The sequence below is a fragment of the Scleropages formosus genome, chromosome 1, assembly GCF_900964775.1.
Source record: "Scleropages formosus chromosome 1, fSclFor1.1, whole genome shotgun sequence".
Taxonomy (NCBI): Eukaryota; Metazoa; Chordata; class Actinopteri; order Osteoglossiformes; family Osteoglossidae; genus Scleropages; species Scleropages formosus.
In genome coordinates this window covers 19,236,078-19,254,440 of record NC_041806.1, presented here as the reverse complement: position 1 = coordinate 19,254,440, position 18,363 = coordinate 19,236,078, and the positions used below count along the sequence as shown (strand labels likewise).

The window sequence follows — 18,363 nt, the reverse complement described above, 5'->3', positions numbered from 1 at the left end:
CCACCCCACCCCACCCCCACCCCCCTCTCCCCACCCCGCCGCGCCGCCGTCGCCGCCGCCGCAAATGTCCGGAAATCATTTAAAAATGGACCCAAGTGCTCCAATTTCATCATTATCTGGCTCAAACGAATACGATCAGTTTTTCAGTCCACTCGAGTACGATCCACGTTCGCAGCACCAGTAATTGAGAGGAGAACGCAAACTGTGGCTACGAGGCGGAGCGCCACCCGAAATTGAGTCGAGTGGACGTTGGGAAAGCAAATCAGTGCGGCGCCGCATCTTTGCGTGTCTATAGATGCTGCTGCTGCGAAGTCATTTCCAAGCACTGTTGACACAGGAATAAATTGTGGCAAACACTGCTACGTACGGTTTACACTCGCGGCTATTGTGTGCGGTGTGTGGAGGTGCGCGCCTCAAACTGCTGAATTGCTCGTCATGAATAAAGGACAAATGATCCCTTTTCGCCTTCTCTCGGGGTGAATATTGGCGAAAGATGGGACCGAAGTTCTTGCTGAAGGGCATGAATGAGTTGTTCTGCTACACGGCTTTGAGTCTTTCTTCTGGGCCACCACACGTTTTGTCTGCAATGAATGCGAATGGATTCCGGCTACAAGCAGAGCCGTGTTGTGGGAACGGAGAGGTCATCGTGGAGCCAGTGCGGGACACAGGGGGACACGGGGGGACACAGGGGACACGGAGCCGCACACGACTGTCCTTTCCTCCTTCACTTCGGCCATTGCTCAGAGATCCTCAGAGATTCCTTCCTCCCTCCCTCCCTGTCTCCCTCCCAGTAATAGGGTCCATACGATGTACCGCACGCTTTCTTCTCCTTTTGTGCCAATTTTCACCACTGAAACAGTGAAACGTACTTCGCAGCTTGAAAAAGGAGAGCAACGCTGCCTTTATTTTTATTGTGAATTCCCTTATTTTCTTATGTTTCAAAGTGCTTGTGTAGTCACATTAAGCAAGACAAGCGGTGTCTTTATTATACCGTACTGGGGGTACAAATAGAACAGACGCGTGTCGGTGACTGTAATGGGATCATAATGTATCTGATATGGAGGGAGTTAAAGCTCCTTTAGTATTTCCCTTTTAGATGTCATGTTTTCATCTTCTTTCGGGTGCGTGACACTTGTGTATTTAAATCTGCATTAGGTTAAAGCCTTTAAGATTTACTCAATTACATTTCGGGGTGTCGCAATAGAAATAAACCCTATAGCATGGTCGTGCCCATGTAAATTTGCCGCGTTTCTTCAAAACTGCCGAAATGTGCAGAATTTGGACTCACTGCTCTTGGACGTAGATGACTTGTTCAGGACACATTTGAAGGAGATCGCACTTTTCCCACGTCTCATCCGAGGCTATAAAAAAATTACACCTTTACACATGGAAGGAAACTCCGCGGAGGAGCCAAGGGATGCTAGAATATATATAATGTACGTTCATTTAAAAATTCGTCGTCAGAAATGCATGCGACATGAAGCGCGTTTTTATTTATATACGAACCTTTTGTAGTTCTGCACATTTTCTGTTTTGCGTACAATTAGAATAATGTAGAGATTGTCATACTGAAAGAAATTTCGTGCTTTTTGTTTGGTTAGCAGAAATTGTGGGCATATCTATCTATCTATCTATCTATCTATCTATTTGTGTGTGTGCGTGTGGTGCAGAATTCTCGGTGAAAGCGTTTTTATTATTTCAATTTTATTATATCTGAAACAGAAGCAATGCGATGTTTCCGAGATCCAGATGAACAGAAAATTAAAATTTGTCCTATCGTGTTGGTGTTTTAAGTTAAAAAAACGCTTCTGTCAATAACATATTAAAGTGATTAGGACATTAAATGATAAACATTATGTAATGTGCGCACGAGATTTGTTTGTTTAGTTGCTTATTCACGTTCCCTTTTCCTACGTCACTGACACGAACGCGCCGTTATTGCGACATTATTAGCGCGCGATGCGCATCTCGTTAATCGCCGAAGGACATTTTGTTTACAAATGGAAACGTTTGGGGCTCTTTTGGGCCCCGAAGCCAGAATGATGCTGCTGCTTCCCAGCGGCGGCTCCGGGAACTGGACGCTCGGACGAGCCCACATTCCAGTCACGTCTCGCTCCCCGAAAAAGGGTTTCCTCTCCGAAATTGTTATGCAAGTGCGCGAGAAGGGGCTCGCGCAGCCTCACGAAAAAAAAAAAAAAAAAAAAAGTGTCCGTTATGATGGACGGACGTGCGGTAAGACTTTGTGTTTCAAGTGTAGCGAGAATTGGTGCAGATGGTTCCGCGCTTAGTAAGTGCAAGTTTAACAAACTAAGTTGCAAAAATACAATGTTTTGTTACATGAATCTGCCGAGGAATCGCACGGCTCCTGCATTTCACTTCTCTATTTTGTCTATTTAAGCGACCCACCCGAAGTTGCAAAAAACTTTACCGTGTTCCGTATCAACGAATGTTAATAAGCACTTGATATATATTCGATATTCTGGTCGGAAGGCACTGGCGCGCGCGCGCGCGCGCTACAGCTTTGTTGTTTTTGTTTTGCGCACCATAAATTGCGGCTGCCATGGACGTCGGCGACTGTTCATTCATCGTTGTTTAGTGATGTCACAGGTCATTACGACACTCTTTTTAACACTTTACACCAGTGGTGCAGCGGGCACGTGACAGACCAAAGCGCGGCGGAGCGCCCCCTCTCGGTGTCACGTGTATGACAGTAATTGTTCAGAAGTGCGCCTTGTCGTCTCCATTATTACTAACAGCAGCCAGCAATCAAAGGAGAGGAAATATAAATATAAAACGAGAACCTTCTATTAGTACTATAACAATAGTCTTTATAACAAACACACACGATTGATTTTTTCTGTATATATCCCGTGTATATATGTAAATTTATGTACATCTATCACTACACACACACACACACACACACACACACACACACACTTTCAGAACCGCTTGTCCCATACGGGGTCGCGGGGAACCGGAGCCTACCCGGTAACACAGGGCGTAAGGCCGGAGGGGGAGGGGACACACCCAGGACGGGCATCTATCACTAATTCTTTCCATATATATATATATATATATTATATATCCATATATATATATATATATATATATATACAGAATTAGTGAGTTAGTGAGTGATAGATGTATATGTATTTACATTTACATTTATTCATTTAGCATACGCTTTTGTCCAAAGCGACGTACATCTCAGCAAAAGTACAATTTATGCATTACATTAAGAGAAGATTTAATTTTAACTTAATCAGTATCTAATTTATTATTATTCTAAATTTATATAATATATATAATTTTCTTATAAATTTTCTATTATATATATATATATTTATTTATATATGATATGTATATATTTATTTAAAATATGCTTTTTGCTCATTCAACGTATGCAATTTATTTATTTATAATATAAATAATACATTATTTATTTTATATATACATATATATCAGTCACTCACTCTTGTTTACCGCTTGTCCAAGTCAGGGTCGTTGATATATAATTTAAATTTTTTTTATATAATCTAAATTATACAGCGCGAAAATAATTGTGGAAGCTCAAGACAGTATTAATTGAAGATTGTATAATTTGCCTTTTTTCCCACTTTGCTCGAATGATTAGAACATGTCTGTATGTATGTTGTATGCAGTTAACGCCCTAACTATTCTGTATAGTAAGCATAGTACTGTATTACGACATGCGTGCGGCATGTGCACGTTTCAGTACTGTATTATAACGAAGTAATAAATAGTGTTGCACTCGGGAATTCTGTTACTTTGTTAGAACAGAATCCCACAGAAATTGCGGGTTCGGGTCCGGGTCCGGGCCCGGGCCCCGTCCGCCAAAGCGCTCTTTGTATCCCCGCCGGCTCACTGCCGGCCTCCTGCAGCCGCGAGCCTCGGGAGACCCCTTGTGGGAAGTGGCGGCACCATGGCCACCAGTGGAAGGACACCACGTGGAGCACACGCGGCTGTAAGAAGGTGCGCGGGCACGCAGACCTCATCATCTAAGGCATTCAGCACGGAAACGGGTGCTAATGACGGAAGATGAGCTCAAGAAAGACACGCTGTGTCTCATGCTGATGAAAAATGTCACGTGATGTGGGAATATCGTTGCGTAGTTGCGCTAACACCAGACGGCCGCTAGATGGCGGGATAGGCGAGTACAACATGCAGCGCTCTGTTGTGACGATTGAAGGCGCGAAACAGAAATACTTCCCGCCAGCATTATGTTACGTTCCACTTTGGTCAGTCGCGATGTACCGTGTTTTTAAGCCACTAGAAAATAATGAGACACTTGCTGTCGTGAGCATTTGGTGTTGCATGGACACTATAGCACCGATATCGAATTCAACTTCATTCTGCTTTAACCGCAATTACTGCGCCCTATAATTGACTTCAGTTATGAATTAGAATTAGAATTAGAATTAGAGCGAGCTTTATTGCCAGGTATGTTCACACATACAAGGAATTTGTCTTGGTGATAGAAGCTTCCACAGCACAGACAGAATGACAGTGACAAGACAGATGAGAAGATAGAGTATGTGAATGAGGGATAAAAAATATATAAAAATATAAAGTACCCAATATGCAATACAATTGTATCATCATATATAATATGATGGAACAGCTGTCACATCAAGTAAACAGGAAAGCAAACAATCAAATTTGCATATTTAAGGAGTTAAGAAACAAACTGTCTTTAAAAATTAAATTTTTAGAATCTCCATTTGCCATGTTAATCCGATATAGTTTCTTTTTTGTATATATAAATACAATATAAATGCATTGTAATATATACATATATACACGTACATATACATATATACAGACACAGAAGCAAAGTACTGTTGTTCTCCGTTGTCTTTCTTGGGGTTATACAGGATTCGCCTTAATAAACTGCAATGAAAAACATTACGAGTGTTTGCATGGTGTGGTAAAGTACCCGTGATTACCATAATCGTCGCATAAGGAACTTATTTTCTGACAGATCGTATCAAATGTAGACCTTTGCTTTACTCATTCATTGTGCTTTCAGTTCGCGATCTTAGACTAGACTAGAGTTATGCTAAATGGACAAATATGAAAGTACTACACAAACACCGTGGCCCTGGACTTTATTTCATCTCACTTATGTTGCACATGAGCTCAACTGGGACGGAGGCTCTTCCCTGTGTTAAAGCTACGAGAACAATCTATCAGCCACTATCAGTCACAGCCCTCCGTCCCCGACCGCACGGAGGACTTGACAGTTTACTCGTTTCGCACCGTGGCCGCTAGGTGGCAGCACAGAGCTCGCACAGAAAGAGCGGCCCGCTGAGCGCTTCCCTCGCTTTTATTGTAGGACAGTACTGTTGTCTCAAGGCAAATCTTAATACGGTGCCAGAATCGTGATAGTAAATTGGTGTAAATCATTATGCATTTGTTCTCTATGAATCTGCTGCCTCCTTAATTACCAAATTGCTAACCACACATGTATATTTACATTTGCATTTATTTATTTATCAGATACTTTTCTCCAAAGCGACTTCCAATGAACTCTATGTAGTGTTATCAGCCCACACACCTTATTCACCAAGGTGACTTACATTGCTGGATACACTACTTACAATGGGTTAGGGTTAGGGTTCATCCATACATCATTTAAGGGAAACCCAAGACATCATGTACCACAAGTTGATTGTATGATATTCATTTTTAAAAGGCTTTGTTTATACAGGAAAATAACACAAGCGGGTTGTACAGTTCACTGTGCATCTTAAAAGCCAATGATACCTTTATAAATTGTCACCTCTGCTTACATTTAGTCATTTGGCTGATGCTTTTCTCCAGAGCAATTTATGACATTAAGCTGCTTACACTGATTTATAGGTAGGTCATTTTTACTGGAGCCATTTAGACAAAGTATCTTGTTTAAAGGCACTACAGCACTTGGTGGGATTTGAACCTTCACCCATCAGAGCCAAAGGTGACAAGTCTAACCACTATGCAACGTGATAAAAGACCCTCAGAGAAGTTGCCTTCTAACAGCTTGTTCTTAAGCCACTGAGTCAAAGTACTGCACATAAAGGCACAACTGGGGCTGAATGGTTCTATGCACTAATAAGTGACGCAATAAAAGCTCGAGTAGAGAACAACTGTGAGCAGCGGCCTACTGAATGTCTGCCCTGCCCACACATCTGTCCTCTCACTCAGACAGACCTTTTGAACATGCCTACTCATCCCAGGATTGCCATAACAAGTGTTTAATTAGAATATTCTCATTTTGTGCTTGAACATGAGAACATGTCACTGGAAACATAGCCTACTAGTCCAAGTTCCAGGAGCAGCCTTGCCCTTGTGTTCTCTTCTCGCATGCCTCCGTAATCAGAAATGACACGTATTAACATGTACAAACAGTTTTTTTGAAAGGTTAAGAATGGTTCGGTGCATCATTTGTCTTTGTGTGTTGCTGTTAAAGCAACAGTGAAACTGTCCTGCAAAGACCACTTCTCCATTTCAGGAATATCAGTGGTTGCAGCGCTGCTGCACGTGATGCACATCGGTAAAACAAGCGTGAATGGACAGAGTTCTGATATGTAGGTTAAGGGATTTTTGGGCTGAGTCAGCAGTTTCTTTAAGAGGTGGAGTTTTATTTTACTTCTGTTTCATATAAGAAGGGATTGAGTCAAAAATATTCTTCATCCCGTATAAAAAGCTACAGAGAGGTCACATGGGATGGCCGTTTTGCTGAGCCACAGCAACCCACTGTATGAGTTAGACATGAAGCTGAACAAGGCCGACCACTTCGAGATTGAGAACAATGGTAAGGATATTCTTCTGCATCTCGGAGACTCGAGTAAGATGAATAAAATAAGGAGCACATTTTAGTCTTGAAGGAAGTGTGTTATTGTCATTCGGGTGTTTTTGTGGAATTAAATATGTTACGTATTAGAAATGCTTTCTTTACAATTATCATTAACTGAGGAAGCACACTGTTTTCTTACTCTGCTGTTTAATTTTAATTAAAATTAAGATAAATGCATAATTAAAAATTTAATTTTAAACAGCGATGGCGATGTGCCTTTCTTGACTGTGAAATTGACAGGGTTAAGGCACAGTCAAAGTGGATTTTGTACCTGTTTTTACATAAATGTTTAAATTCTGGCCAATTCCCATGTGACAGACTTAAATTTGCATGAAAGTGTAAAGGGGGGGTGATTCTCATTTATGCAACAGAAATTTATGCTACCTCACTTTCAGTGAACAAATAAATTAGTTCCCCTGTCGGCATCTTTGTCATTCTCCATCAGTGGGGTTTTGCGATATTGATGCATTTTATTATTTGTTTTCTGGGGGTGCGGTGGTGCAGTGGGTTGAACCACAGTCCTGCTCTTCAGTGGGTCTGGGGTTCGAGTCCTGCTTGGGGTGCCTTGTGGCGGACTGGCGTCCCGTCCTGGGTGTGTCCCCTTCCCCCTCCGGCCTTACGCCCTGTGTTGCCGGGTAGGCTCCGGCTCCCCGTGACCCCGTATGGGACAAGCAGTTCTGAAAATGTGTGTGTGTGTGTATTATTTGTTTTTTAGTCCTAAAATATAATGAAATTGGCAGCAACTACACTGGCATAGATATTACTTACACGAGCAGCTGCATAAAGGCTTTTCCATTGTTAAGCAAAATAGGCAAAATAAGTGAGTTTTCCAAATCTCCAGAATGACTCGTTATTTTACCCTGTATTATCTGGAGTGATCCAAATTTCTGTCTGGGCCAGAAGGTCCAACAAGAAGTGGGAAGCACAGGTTGGGATGAAACCAAATTAAGGTTAAAATCTGACGCGAAATCAAGTTTTATGAGAGGCTAAGTCATTAAAATTGGCTGGTATTCACCTAAATGTATATTTTAGATCAAGAATTCAGGTCTAAAGTGTGGTATTAATCATTTGTATTTTTTAGATTTTTCAAGGAAAAAGACCAAGAATGGGCACAAGTGCCTGAATGTGATAATTGTGTATCTCATTCTGCTGACTGGATTCATTGCATTTCTAAGCTACAAAGGTAACATGCTACTTTTAATTTGATTTCCTAAGTATCTATTATATTTTTATATTTCACATTATGTACTCCAATCAGATTGCTATCTGACTGTAAGCTGCTTGACTACTTTATGGGCAAATTCCGCTTTTTCTAGGTTTTATACAAGGCGTGTTTTGATGCTTCAGATTGGTTTGATCTCTTTGGCTCAAATAAAGAGATACGTCTTCTCTGTACAGAAACATATTGAACATATTGTACTTGAACGATGAACCTCGGTGCAGCAAGTGGTAGGGAACAAACTAGGTTTACTTGAGTCACATGTCTGCAGCTATGTCTCGTTCTCTTAGTGTAATGCATAAATTGTACTTTTGCTGAGCTGTATGTCGCTTTGGACAAAAGCGTCTGCTAAATGAATAAATGTAAATGCAAATGTAAACGTAAAACCCATCTTACAAACCTCTAAAATACCTGCTTCTTACCATGGCAATGGACATTTGATAATATTCTCATTATTTTCAGTTTAAAATCTAGGAACTCATAAATCAATACATGATAATATCCAAAAACAGAGTATCATCATGGAGTCCTAGCATCATCGAGTGAAAACTTCAAATCTACGTAGAACATGTGTTACTTCCGTTATCATACAAAGCATCTGAAAAAACTTTTCTTTTAAATTATACTTTAAATCGTTAAATATTAAAATATTTAATATTTTTGTGAGAAAATGAAAATGGAAACGTTAAACACTTAACTGCAGGGCGATTATGTGTCACTGAGTAAATTTCACATAATTTTACTAATGAGAATTTTCAAAATAAAAAAGTGTTTGAAAAAAGTGTTGCTCAAAATAAAAGTGTTTGAACAAAAGATTGAATCAGCTATTAGCAAATGCCTAGGTACATACAATAAAACACTCATATGTGAAAAAGGTGAAGTTCTTTCTTCTCAGGTCACCTTCATATTTAAAGAGTGATGCAAAATAATGGTACTCTCTCTGACATTTTGCTGCAGTTACTCAGAAATGTTCCCAACTGTCCACACAGTCTTTGACTTGCAAGATAAAATCCACGACAAAGCAGGTCAATTGAGCAAGGCCACAGCTGATGCACTGCAGTCGTCACCCAATGAGATTCTTCCTCCTGAGGAGGATCAACAGAACCTCCTCACCCTAGTGAGGAACACCAGTCTGGAGGCATCAACTCTGCGTGAGGATGTGGGCAAGTTGAAGGTCCGCATTGCTGATGTGTGTGAAGGGCCAGGAGGTCTGAACATGCTAAGACAAGAGTTGAACATGACCAGCCACCTGCTGCAGACCCGTCTGGACAACCTGAGCCTCACACCAGGTGAGAAATGTTTGACCTGCATCCCATGCATCAACGCTAGCCATGAAACATTTGCATGAACCCACATTGCCATAACTCTGCTGAATTATAACATTCATACATTTTTTTCAGCAATGGCTGAACCTTTTCAGTAGTGACTGAACAAACAAGTGTGGCAAAATTTAATTGGTTTCCAATTCCGTTACTTTAAATTTTCAGAACTGTAACAGGTTTTTGTCCCATAAGATTCTAACTTGCAACTTTTCTGCAAGTCAATTTATAGTATGTTCTACATGTTAATGTATACTTAGCCTGTTCTCAGTGATTTACATTGTTGTCTATAATTGTATTCAGTTTTCTATTATTAGTTTTAAGGAGTTCCATATTTACTGGTCTTTTGCTGTTTAAATACTTCACTTTAGACAACAGCATCTGAAATCTCATCTTAATCATATATCTGTGGTCACTGCAGGTCCACAGGGACCAAAAGGAGATCCTGGAATAGCAGGTGAGTTTCTGCTTTTTGTCATTCTTTGTTGTGAGAATGTGGGAGATGTAATTTATATGTGGCTTCAATAGTATTTGTCAATTTAAAAAATATAAAACCTAATAAAATGGAAGCATAAGTGGCTTTTCAGCTCCGAACTACAACAAAACAACCCAGAACAGAAAGAAACAGTAACATAGAACACAATCAACCAAAAAAAAAATCAAAATTATGTTTCTTTTAACTGTTCTGAACAAACTCATCATTTAGACTCCCTGCCAATCACTTAAAGCTCCTACTATATCCATCCTACAATGTCAAACACAGGTCTCCAAAGGTCCCCCAAAATCTAGAGTACAAGAATATGCAAAGTGGGGTTGTGTTTCACGCGCACAGCATGCCAATTAAGTCACTTGACTTCACAACATCGCAATATCGATCATTGTGGTCACCATGTTTGTGGTCACTGTAGGTGTCCCTGGACCCAAGGGAGATGCAGGAGCTGTAGGTGAGTATCTGCCATTTAAATGAGGAACCTCTTTATAAACTGATATATGGAAACTATGAGTAAATACATCCCTTTGCTGTAAATGTTTGTCTCGCAATAATAAAATATATTGAAGTATGACTGGCCAAGGAGGGGGGTGCGGTGGCGCAGTGGGTTGGACCACGGTCCTGCTTTCTGGTGGGTCTGGGGTTCGAGTCCCGCTTGGGGTGCCTTGTGATGGGCTGGTGTCCCGTTCTGGGTGTGTCCCCTCCCCCTCCGACCTTACGCCCTGTGTTACTGGGTAGGCTCTGGTTCCCTGCGACCCTGTAGGGGACAAGCGGTTCTGAAAAATGATGATGATGACTGGCCAATTAAACAGCTGTTGAGTTTTCTGCTTTCAGCCGTTCTAAACAAACTCGGATATTAAGCTTCTTTCCAATCACTGAAAAACGCTCCCCGTAACCCACAATGTCAAAACAGAAGCCTCCAAACCTCTCTCTTCTCATGAGACCTCTCTTTATAGAGAGTGTGCTTGTTGGCTGCACCTGGTGCTTGTTTGTTTCTCAAAAAGTGTTTCTGTGTGGGGGCGTGCGGTGGTGCAGTGGGTTGGACCGGGTCCTGCTCTCCGGTGGGTCTGGGGTTCAAGTCCCGCTTGGGGTGCCTTGCAATGGACTGGTGTCCTGTCCTGGGTGTGTCCCCTCCCCCTCCAGCCCTATGCCCTGAGTTGCTGGGTTAGGCTCTGGCTCCCCATGACCCTGTATGGGACATGCGGTTCTGGAAGTGTGTGTGTGTGTGTGTGTGTACTAGTGTTATTCTATCATATCATAAATACTAAAGGTTTTTTTTATAGATGCTAAGAGATAACTCACTAGAAAAGCATCTGTGTTATAATAAGTATTTGAAGTTGCATCTGTCTGCTCAAGGTCCTCGAGGTGAGAAGGGTGATCAAGGCATTAAAGGGAATGAAGGGCGTCCAGGAACTACGGGCATGAAGGGAGACAAGGGACAGCAGGGGATCACAGGTGAGACATTACCTGTCCAAAGCAAACACACACAAGAATAAGAACTGGTAAATGAAGCCTATGAAGACATGAGAACATATGTTGTGTAGGGTAGTAAAAGTGAATTTAATTCACTTTAATTTTTGTCAATTAAGTCATCTGATTTTTCAATATCACGATAACCATCATTGTTGTCGTCATCTTTGTCGTCACTATAGGCGCACCTGGAAGCATGGGACCTAAGGGAAATGTAGGAGTTGCAGGTGAGTCTGTGCCATTTAAATGATTAACCTTTTCTTTTCACATAATAGAAGGAAAATGTTAGGCAAGTCATATCTATACTGTTAATTAAGCCGCTTATTTATTTGTTCTGTAATAATATATTATATTTGAGAATCGGTGGTCATTTAATGGAGTCTGCTGCTTTTAACCATTCTGATCAAACCCAAAGCTTAACAGTCTTCTCCAACAACTCAAAAGTCAGTCCATGATCCATAATACTTCCCCCAAACCCTTGAGACCTCTGTCGTCTTTTCAGTCCCCACTTAATAAACAGTGTCTCAACTGCAAAATTTAGCTGCATCTGGAACTTGTTTTTTCCTCACAAACAGTTTCCAGGTGTGGTTGTGGCCATGCTCTGGCCTGCAACATACAGTAAATAGTAATAGCTAAAACAAATGTTCACAAGTAGCATGGGTTATAAAAGCATCTGTGTTACCAAAAGTGTTTCAAGTTGTGTCTGTCCGGTCAAGGTCCTCGAGGTGAGAAGGGAAACCAAGGTACCAAAGGGGATCAAGGGCTCCAGGGAGCTCCAGGCATGAAGGGAGATAAGGGACAACAGGGGAGCACAGGTGAGACATTACCTGTCCAAGATTTACATGCGAGAACAAAAACTGGTAAATGAAGCCTATTAAAACATAAGAATATATGTTGTGTCGGGTACTTAATGTAATGTGGTTCCATCAAGGCAGAAACAGGTTTGGGTCGCACGTACCTCCTGAACAATGGTGGGTTAAATCACCCTGGTCAGCCAATAGACCATTTCCAGCTTCTCTAGTTTGCAGCCCAGTGTCATGTATTTTATCCATCTCTGAACCACTTTGTTAAATTAGTTTCCAGTTATCTCAAGTCTGCAAAAGCCTTAAACCTGGGTGTGAAGACTTTTGAAAGTACAGTACTTAAAAAAAAAAATAATAATTTGTTCTGTTTTATAACATCTCTGCTCCCCAGACAGAATCTTTGGACATATCAGGTCTTATAAAAGTCTTTAGAATAAAAGTTGCAAAAGTCTTCAAATACCACACATTATAGTGCCTAAAAAATACAGATGTTGAGTACAAAACAGTTTCAAGTAGGATTAATCACTGATATAAAGAACATGCTGATTAAGGCAGGTGACTTTGCAACATCAAAATACCCATTATTGTGGTCACCATCGTTGTTTTTACTATAGGTTCATCTGGACCCATGGGTCTTAAAGGAGATGCAGGAGTTGCAGGTGAGTCTGCCATTTGAATAATAAACCTCTTCACAAACTGACATATTGAAACTGTCAGGAAAGACATCCCTTTACTTTTTTTGCAATAATAAGATATATTTGAGAATGAGTGGAAAATTAATTGTTTGAGTTTGCTGCGTTTAACAAATTCTAAACAAATCTCAACAAATTCAGATTAATATTAATAAATACATAAAGCCCTAATAAAAAGTATTTTTGTGGGTGGCACAGCAAGTAGTGTTGCTGTCTCACAGTCCCTGGGGGGTGCGAAAGGACGTGGGTTTGATCCCCACTCAGTCTGTGTGGAGTTTGCATGTTCTCTCCATGTCTGTGTGGATTTCCTCTGGGTGCTCTGGTTTCCTCCCACAGTCCAAAGACATGCTGTTCCGGTTCACCCATAGTGAATCAGTGACAGAGAGAGTGTGTTCCACTGATGTATGGATGAGTGACCCATTGTAAATAGTGTATCTAGCAGTGTAAGTCACCTTGGTGAATAAGGTGTATGGGCTGATAACACTACATAGAGTTCATTGGAAGTTGTTTTGGAGAAAAGCATCTGCTAAATAAATAAATGTATTTTAATTAATCACCTGTTGAAGCAACAGTGCACACAAATTCAGGAGGACAACGTTTTGGCACATACCTCCTCTGATGGATCTGCTGTGAGCTACCTGTTTGTCTTCACCATGCGGCTTGCAGGCTTCATTCAGTGACATAATTCCACAACCACTGACTCTAAGAGTGTCTCTGGGGAAACTACTGACTGAGTTTCATGTGTGTGCAAGTATTTCATACACGTGGTTTGAGATTCTGTGGTTGGTTTAGGTACCCAAGGACAAAAAGGAGATCAAGGTGCCCAAGGGAGTAAGGGACTCCAAGGAGCTCCAGGCATGAAGGGAGAAAAAGGACTGCAGGGAAGTCCAGGTGAGCAGTCTGAAAAAATCTATGTTGCTTACATCATAATTTTGCAACACCACGTTTTCCTTGCAAAGTGGTTCTTCCTGTGGAACACATGGAAAATGCCATAGCCTCATTTCCATTGACAATGAGGTGGATTACTGCACTTTAATGAGATTGTGGCAGCAGAGATTCCATATGAGGAGATGGAACACAAAATGCACTGACACAAAATTTACTGATATGGACCTTGTTTCATCTGATATTAGGCATGAAAGGAGATCGAGGTGAACAAGGACTACGCGGAGAGCAGGGTGAGCATATGGCCATCCCAGAAGAGAGGATATCATGTCCTTAAGCACACATGTCATCAAACTATTACAGTGGAGCAGCATACACATACTGGTACATGTGACATGTACACTATTGTTCCCATATACATATAAATATCGTGCGTTCGCATAAGTATGGACACACTTTGAGTTTGGATACTGGGTTCATTTTCAGTTCACTCTGTACACAGTCTCTATATTCTTCCCATATTTGCTTGGGTTTCCTGTGGATGCTTTGCTTTCGTCGCTCTTTCCATTGACATGTTTCTATTGACTCTAAATTTCCTTTAGAGAGAGAGAGAGAGAGAAATAAGCTCTGGAGCATCGCAAACCTACACTGGATTTTTTGCTCCAGCTGTATTTTTAAACCTTGCTGAGATTAGAACACAGTGAGTGCTTTAAGATTATTGATAAAATGTAATTAGTTTGCTAATTCCATAATTAAAAAATAGTTTCACTAAAGAACTGGTTTGCTAATTTAAGTAATACGAAATTATATATGCCAAATCCTTGTAAAAAGGAGAGTTTATATTGTGTATTAGTGCAAACCCAAGACGAGCCCACAGTCAGTCACTTTTCCATTTTACTTTCCAGATTAACCCATCTGTTCTTAAATAGTGAGGCAGCTGGCAGATATGGGTTTAAGGATAGTGAAATATACTTAAAAATTAGAAATGGAGCCTCTTCATTATTAATATATGCAAAAACTTTGATTCCTGCATTCCTACTGCTGAATCAGTCTTTTATGCAATCCATCAGTGCTTCGCATACTCCTTCCTGTCCACCCAGCACCCAAGTACATGTTAGCTTTTGATTTATATCTTATGCTTATAACTCGTTTCCACAGTCCCCATTTCTCATATGAACAAGCTGTGGTTGAACAAACTTTTGGAAGCTTTCCCTGTCCTCCAAACTCCTGAGGATGGATGGTGCACTTCACCTAATGTAACCTAACCTAAAGAAATACCATAGCTTTTTGGTCACAAATATATATACTTCATATTACAGTAATTTCTAGAGAAATTGATTAACTGATTATTAGTTTTTTACTGATTTTATGATGGGTTCCATGGGGTAACTTGGCTTGATTTTTTGGCTTGATTTCTATGTGTTTGTTTTACTATATTCCAGGAGCCAAAGGGCAACAGGGTGCTCAAGGCAACAGGGGCATCCAAGGCACACAAGGGGAGAGAGGGTTTAAAGGGCAGAAAGGAGAGCAAGGGCAGAAAGGAGAGCGTGGAATTAGTAGTGAGTAACCCGCCGGGGGCAATGCCCAGTGATCCCTGAACTCCACTCACATACTGTATGGAACAAGTCGAGTAACGTACTGGAGTCTTGCAGCCCAGCAATAAGTTTAATAAAAATCAAAAATGATATTCTTTGCTGCAAAGCACTTCGGTCAGAAACAATAAACACTTATAAGCTCTTTGATGTATTATTTTTGTTAAAAAATTGGTAAGGTCCAACACTGTAAAAATGGTGCCAGAATATAAGGAAAAAAAAAATAAAAAATATATGTTTTTAGAATCCACCCAACAAATGAGCTTCTGGAACAAACAGGGCTTTTGTCCCATCTATGCTGGAAATCATTTCCTTCTAGCTAAGATTTTTGCTATTTACATTTGAGCAGCACAGTGGCTAGTAAACAAGTGCTATGGAACAATGAAATGAAAACATATTGTGCATAACCAGAGTCATCTTTAGATAGTTTAGCATCCTTCTGGCATAATTTATGTTATGTCTTTGCTAAAGAAAAATAAGGAAATCTCATTTGTATATTCATATGAATAACAATGCATGCTTTTGAGATAAATCTCTTTCTGTCAATGTCAGCAAGTCTTGTGAGGATTGCTGGTGGAGGATCTCGAGGGCGTGTCGAAGTGTTTCACCAGGGCGAATGGGGCACTGTATGCGACGATAGCTTTGACGTTACTGATGGAGGGGTCATTTGCCGCATGTTGGGCTTCCAAAGAGCTACTTCAGTCTTTACTTCCACTGCAGGTGAGTCAACATGATTTCTCAGCAGGTTCTGTTTATTGCTTTTGTGGAGTCCTTCGGTAAGGAGTAATACAGCTCACACTAACAAAGTCTGTGAACCCTTAGGAATCATCCAGATATCTTATTCAATAAAACACACATTTTACATTGCCTTATCTTTAATGAACAAATGCCTTTTCTCACAGCTGTATATGTTAAACACACAAATTTAAAGATATTATTCACAATAATATTCTATTTACTCAATAAGAACTTTTTATGATGCATAAGTTCAGTGAACCACTGATGTGTTTCATTTTCTTAAATTATAAACCAAGGAGAGGGGGACGGTGGTGGCACAGTGGGTTTGGCCAGGGCCTGCTCTCTGGTGGGTCTGGGGTTTGAGTCCTGTTTGGGGTACCTTGCGAGGGACTGGCATCCTGCCGGGGGTGTGTATGTGTAAACCAAAGTTCAGGGTTAGAATGGTACTTGATATTAGAAGCAATGCAATGTAAAATGTGTGTGACTGTTTTAGGAACTGGAAGAATCTGGCTGGATGACTTAAAGTGCACTGGGCAAGAACGCAATATCTTCGAGTGCCCGCATAGAGGCCTGGGAGTTCAAGACTGCTCCCACAGTGAAGATGCTGGTGTGGCATGTATCTAATCTGTCTTTGGAGCTCTCGGATGAGCACTGCTTTTTTATACTGATGCAAAGCCCTTACTGAAGCTTCAGAATGGTTCTCATAAACATGCAACCTTCATTGCTGAATATTTTTCAACATGTGCAAATTAAAAAGCCTGTGCCTGGTGCAGAGGTTAACAAAACAATAATATATAACATTCGCTGATATTTTGCAAGTTTAAATTGTAAGAATGGATGGCAGTTATATCTGAGGAAGCATTATAACAGGAACTGAAGTTTAAATGTCTGAACTTGTGTACTAAGCAAATATGTGTTGTAATAAATAGCATGTGCTCCATGTGCATTTTGCAAGAAACCAACAAATCCATGAAACTAGCCAGCCCTGAACACATACATTTCTGAAACTAAAACTGTATTTTTAAGTCTGTGTAGCTTCTCAAGAAGAAGTTTTAGCATATAGGGATAGATATGAATAAAAATTAAAGAAACAGGATTCGGGATAAAGAAATTTCTGGGATTAAAGAAATATTTCTACTGTAGGACTTTATTTCTGAGAAGGTTTGTTAAAAAATATAAATTCTGATTAATAAAAGTATAAACAGCAGTGATTCTCTTCAACACAAGTGATGAACAGTGCTATTTTTTGGTAAAGACAGTGGACAGGATGTATCATTCTAACTGCATTATCTAAACACCACTGAAATGTGTTTAAATCTTTTAACATATCTGACTTCTCTGACATTGTTTAATGCAGTGATTCTCTGGTTGGTTGACTTTTCTCACTTACTTCTGCTCTGCATTTAAGAAACACCTCAAAAGAAACAAATCAGACAAAACTGACCTGTGAAGACACCTTGTGATGTAATTTGAAATGAAAAGCATGTGATAACTTGCAATGTGTATGTAATGACCTTTTGTACATATGCTAAAATGTAAATCCCATGTAGATCACAGTATAGTTTCATGTTTAACATGTGATGCAATCTAAGACATGTAACAATCATATTACAGTATGTACAAAATAAAAGCTGTCAAAAAAGTAATATTAACCTTTCACCTTGACAATAAAACTGTATAATATAAAATCCTAAATATTTTTTTTCCATTTACCTATCTTTTTCATTATATACAGTCAGTTTTCCCACCTTCTGCACTGAAGGCTTCCAAATTAGTCAATTCTATGTTACACACAAAGCACAATTTTATTAAATTGTAATACTGAGTATTTCAAAGGGCCTTACAGTTATCTTACATAGAACCATATGTTTGAGATGCTGAAACTCACAATGTTATTACGAAACATTGCAATCTTAAAGGCTCATGAAAGTACACACACACACACACACACACACACACACACACACACACACACATTTCTGAACCGCTTGTCCCATACGGGGTCGTGGGGAGCCGGAGCCTACCCGGCAACACAGGGCGTAGGGCCAGAGGGGGAGGGGACACACCCAGGACGGGACTCCAGTCCGCCGCAAGGCACCCCAAGTGGGACTCGAACCCCAGACCCACCGGAGAGTAGGACCCGGTCCAACCCACTGCATCACCGCGCCCCCATGGCTCATGAAAGTAAAACTTAACAAATTTCAAGAAACATGAAATGAGAAAGAGCAACATCACCAGAGCTTATGGATAGGGGGAATTATCAATCTTGAGATAGCTATGGATTGATAGTATG

General features: G+C 40.5%; 1 protein-coding gene across 1 annotated transcript; it reads left to right on the top strand.

Moving 5' to 3' along the window:
• The first annotated feature begins 6,407 nt into the window (after positions 1-6,407).
• On the top strand, positions 6,408-17,728 carry LOC108922245 (macrophage receptor MARCO-like). Its single transcript, XM_018732274.2, has 14 exons — positions 6,408-6,820; positions 7,944-8,045; positions 9,071-9,370; positions 9,822-9,857; positions 10,309-10,344; positions 11,247-11,345; positions 11,543-11,587; positions 12,077-12,175; positions 12,778-12,822; positions 13,648-13,746; positions 13,989-14,033; positions 15,183-15,299; positions 15,885-16,052; positions 16,564-17,728. The coding sequence occupies exons 1-14, from the start codon at positions 6,733-6,735 to the stop codon at positions 16,692-16,694; spliced, it is 1,410 nt and encodes a 469-aa protein (XP_018587790.2). The 5' UTR covers positions 6,408-6,732; the 3' UTR covers positions 16,695-17,728.
• The last annotated feature ends 635 nt before the right edge of the window (positions 17,729-18,363 follow it).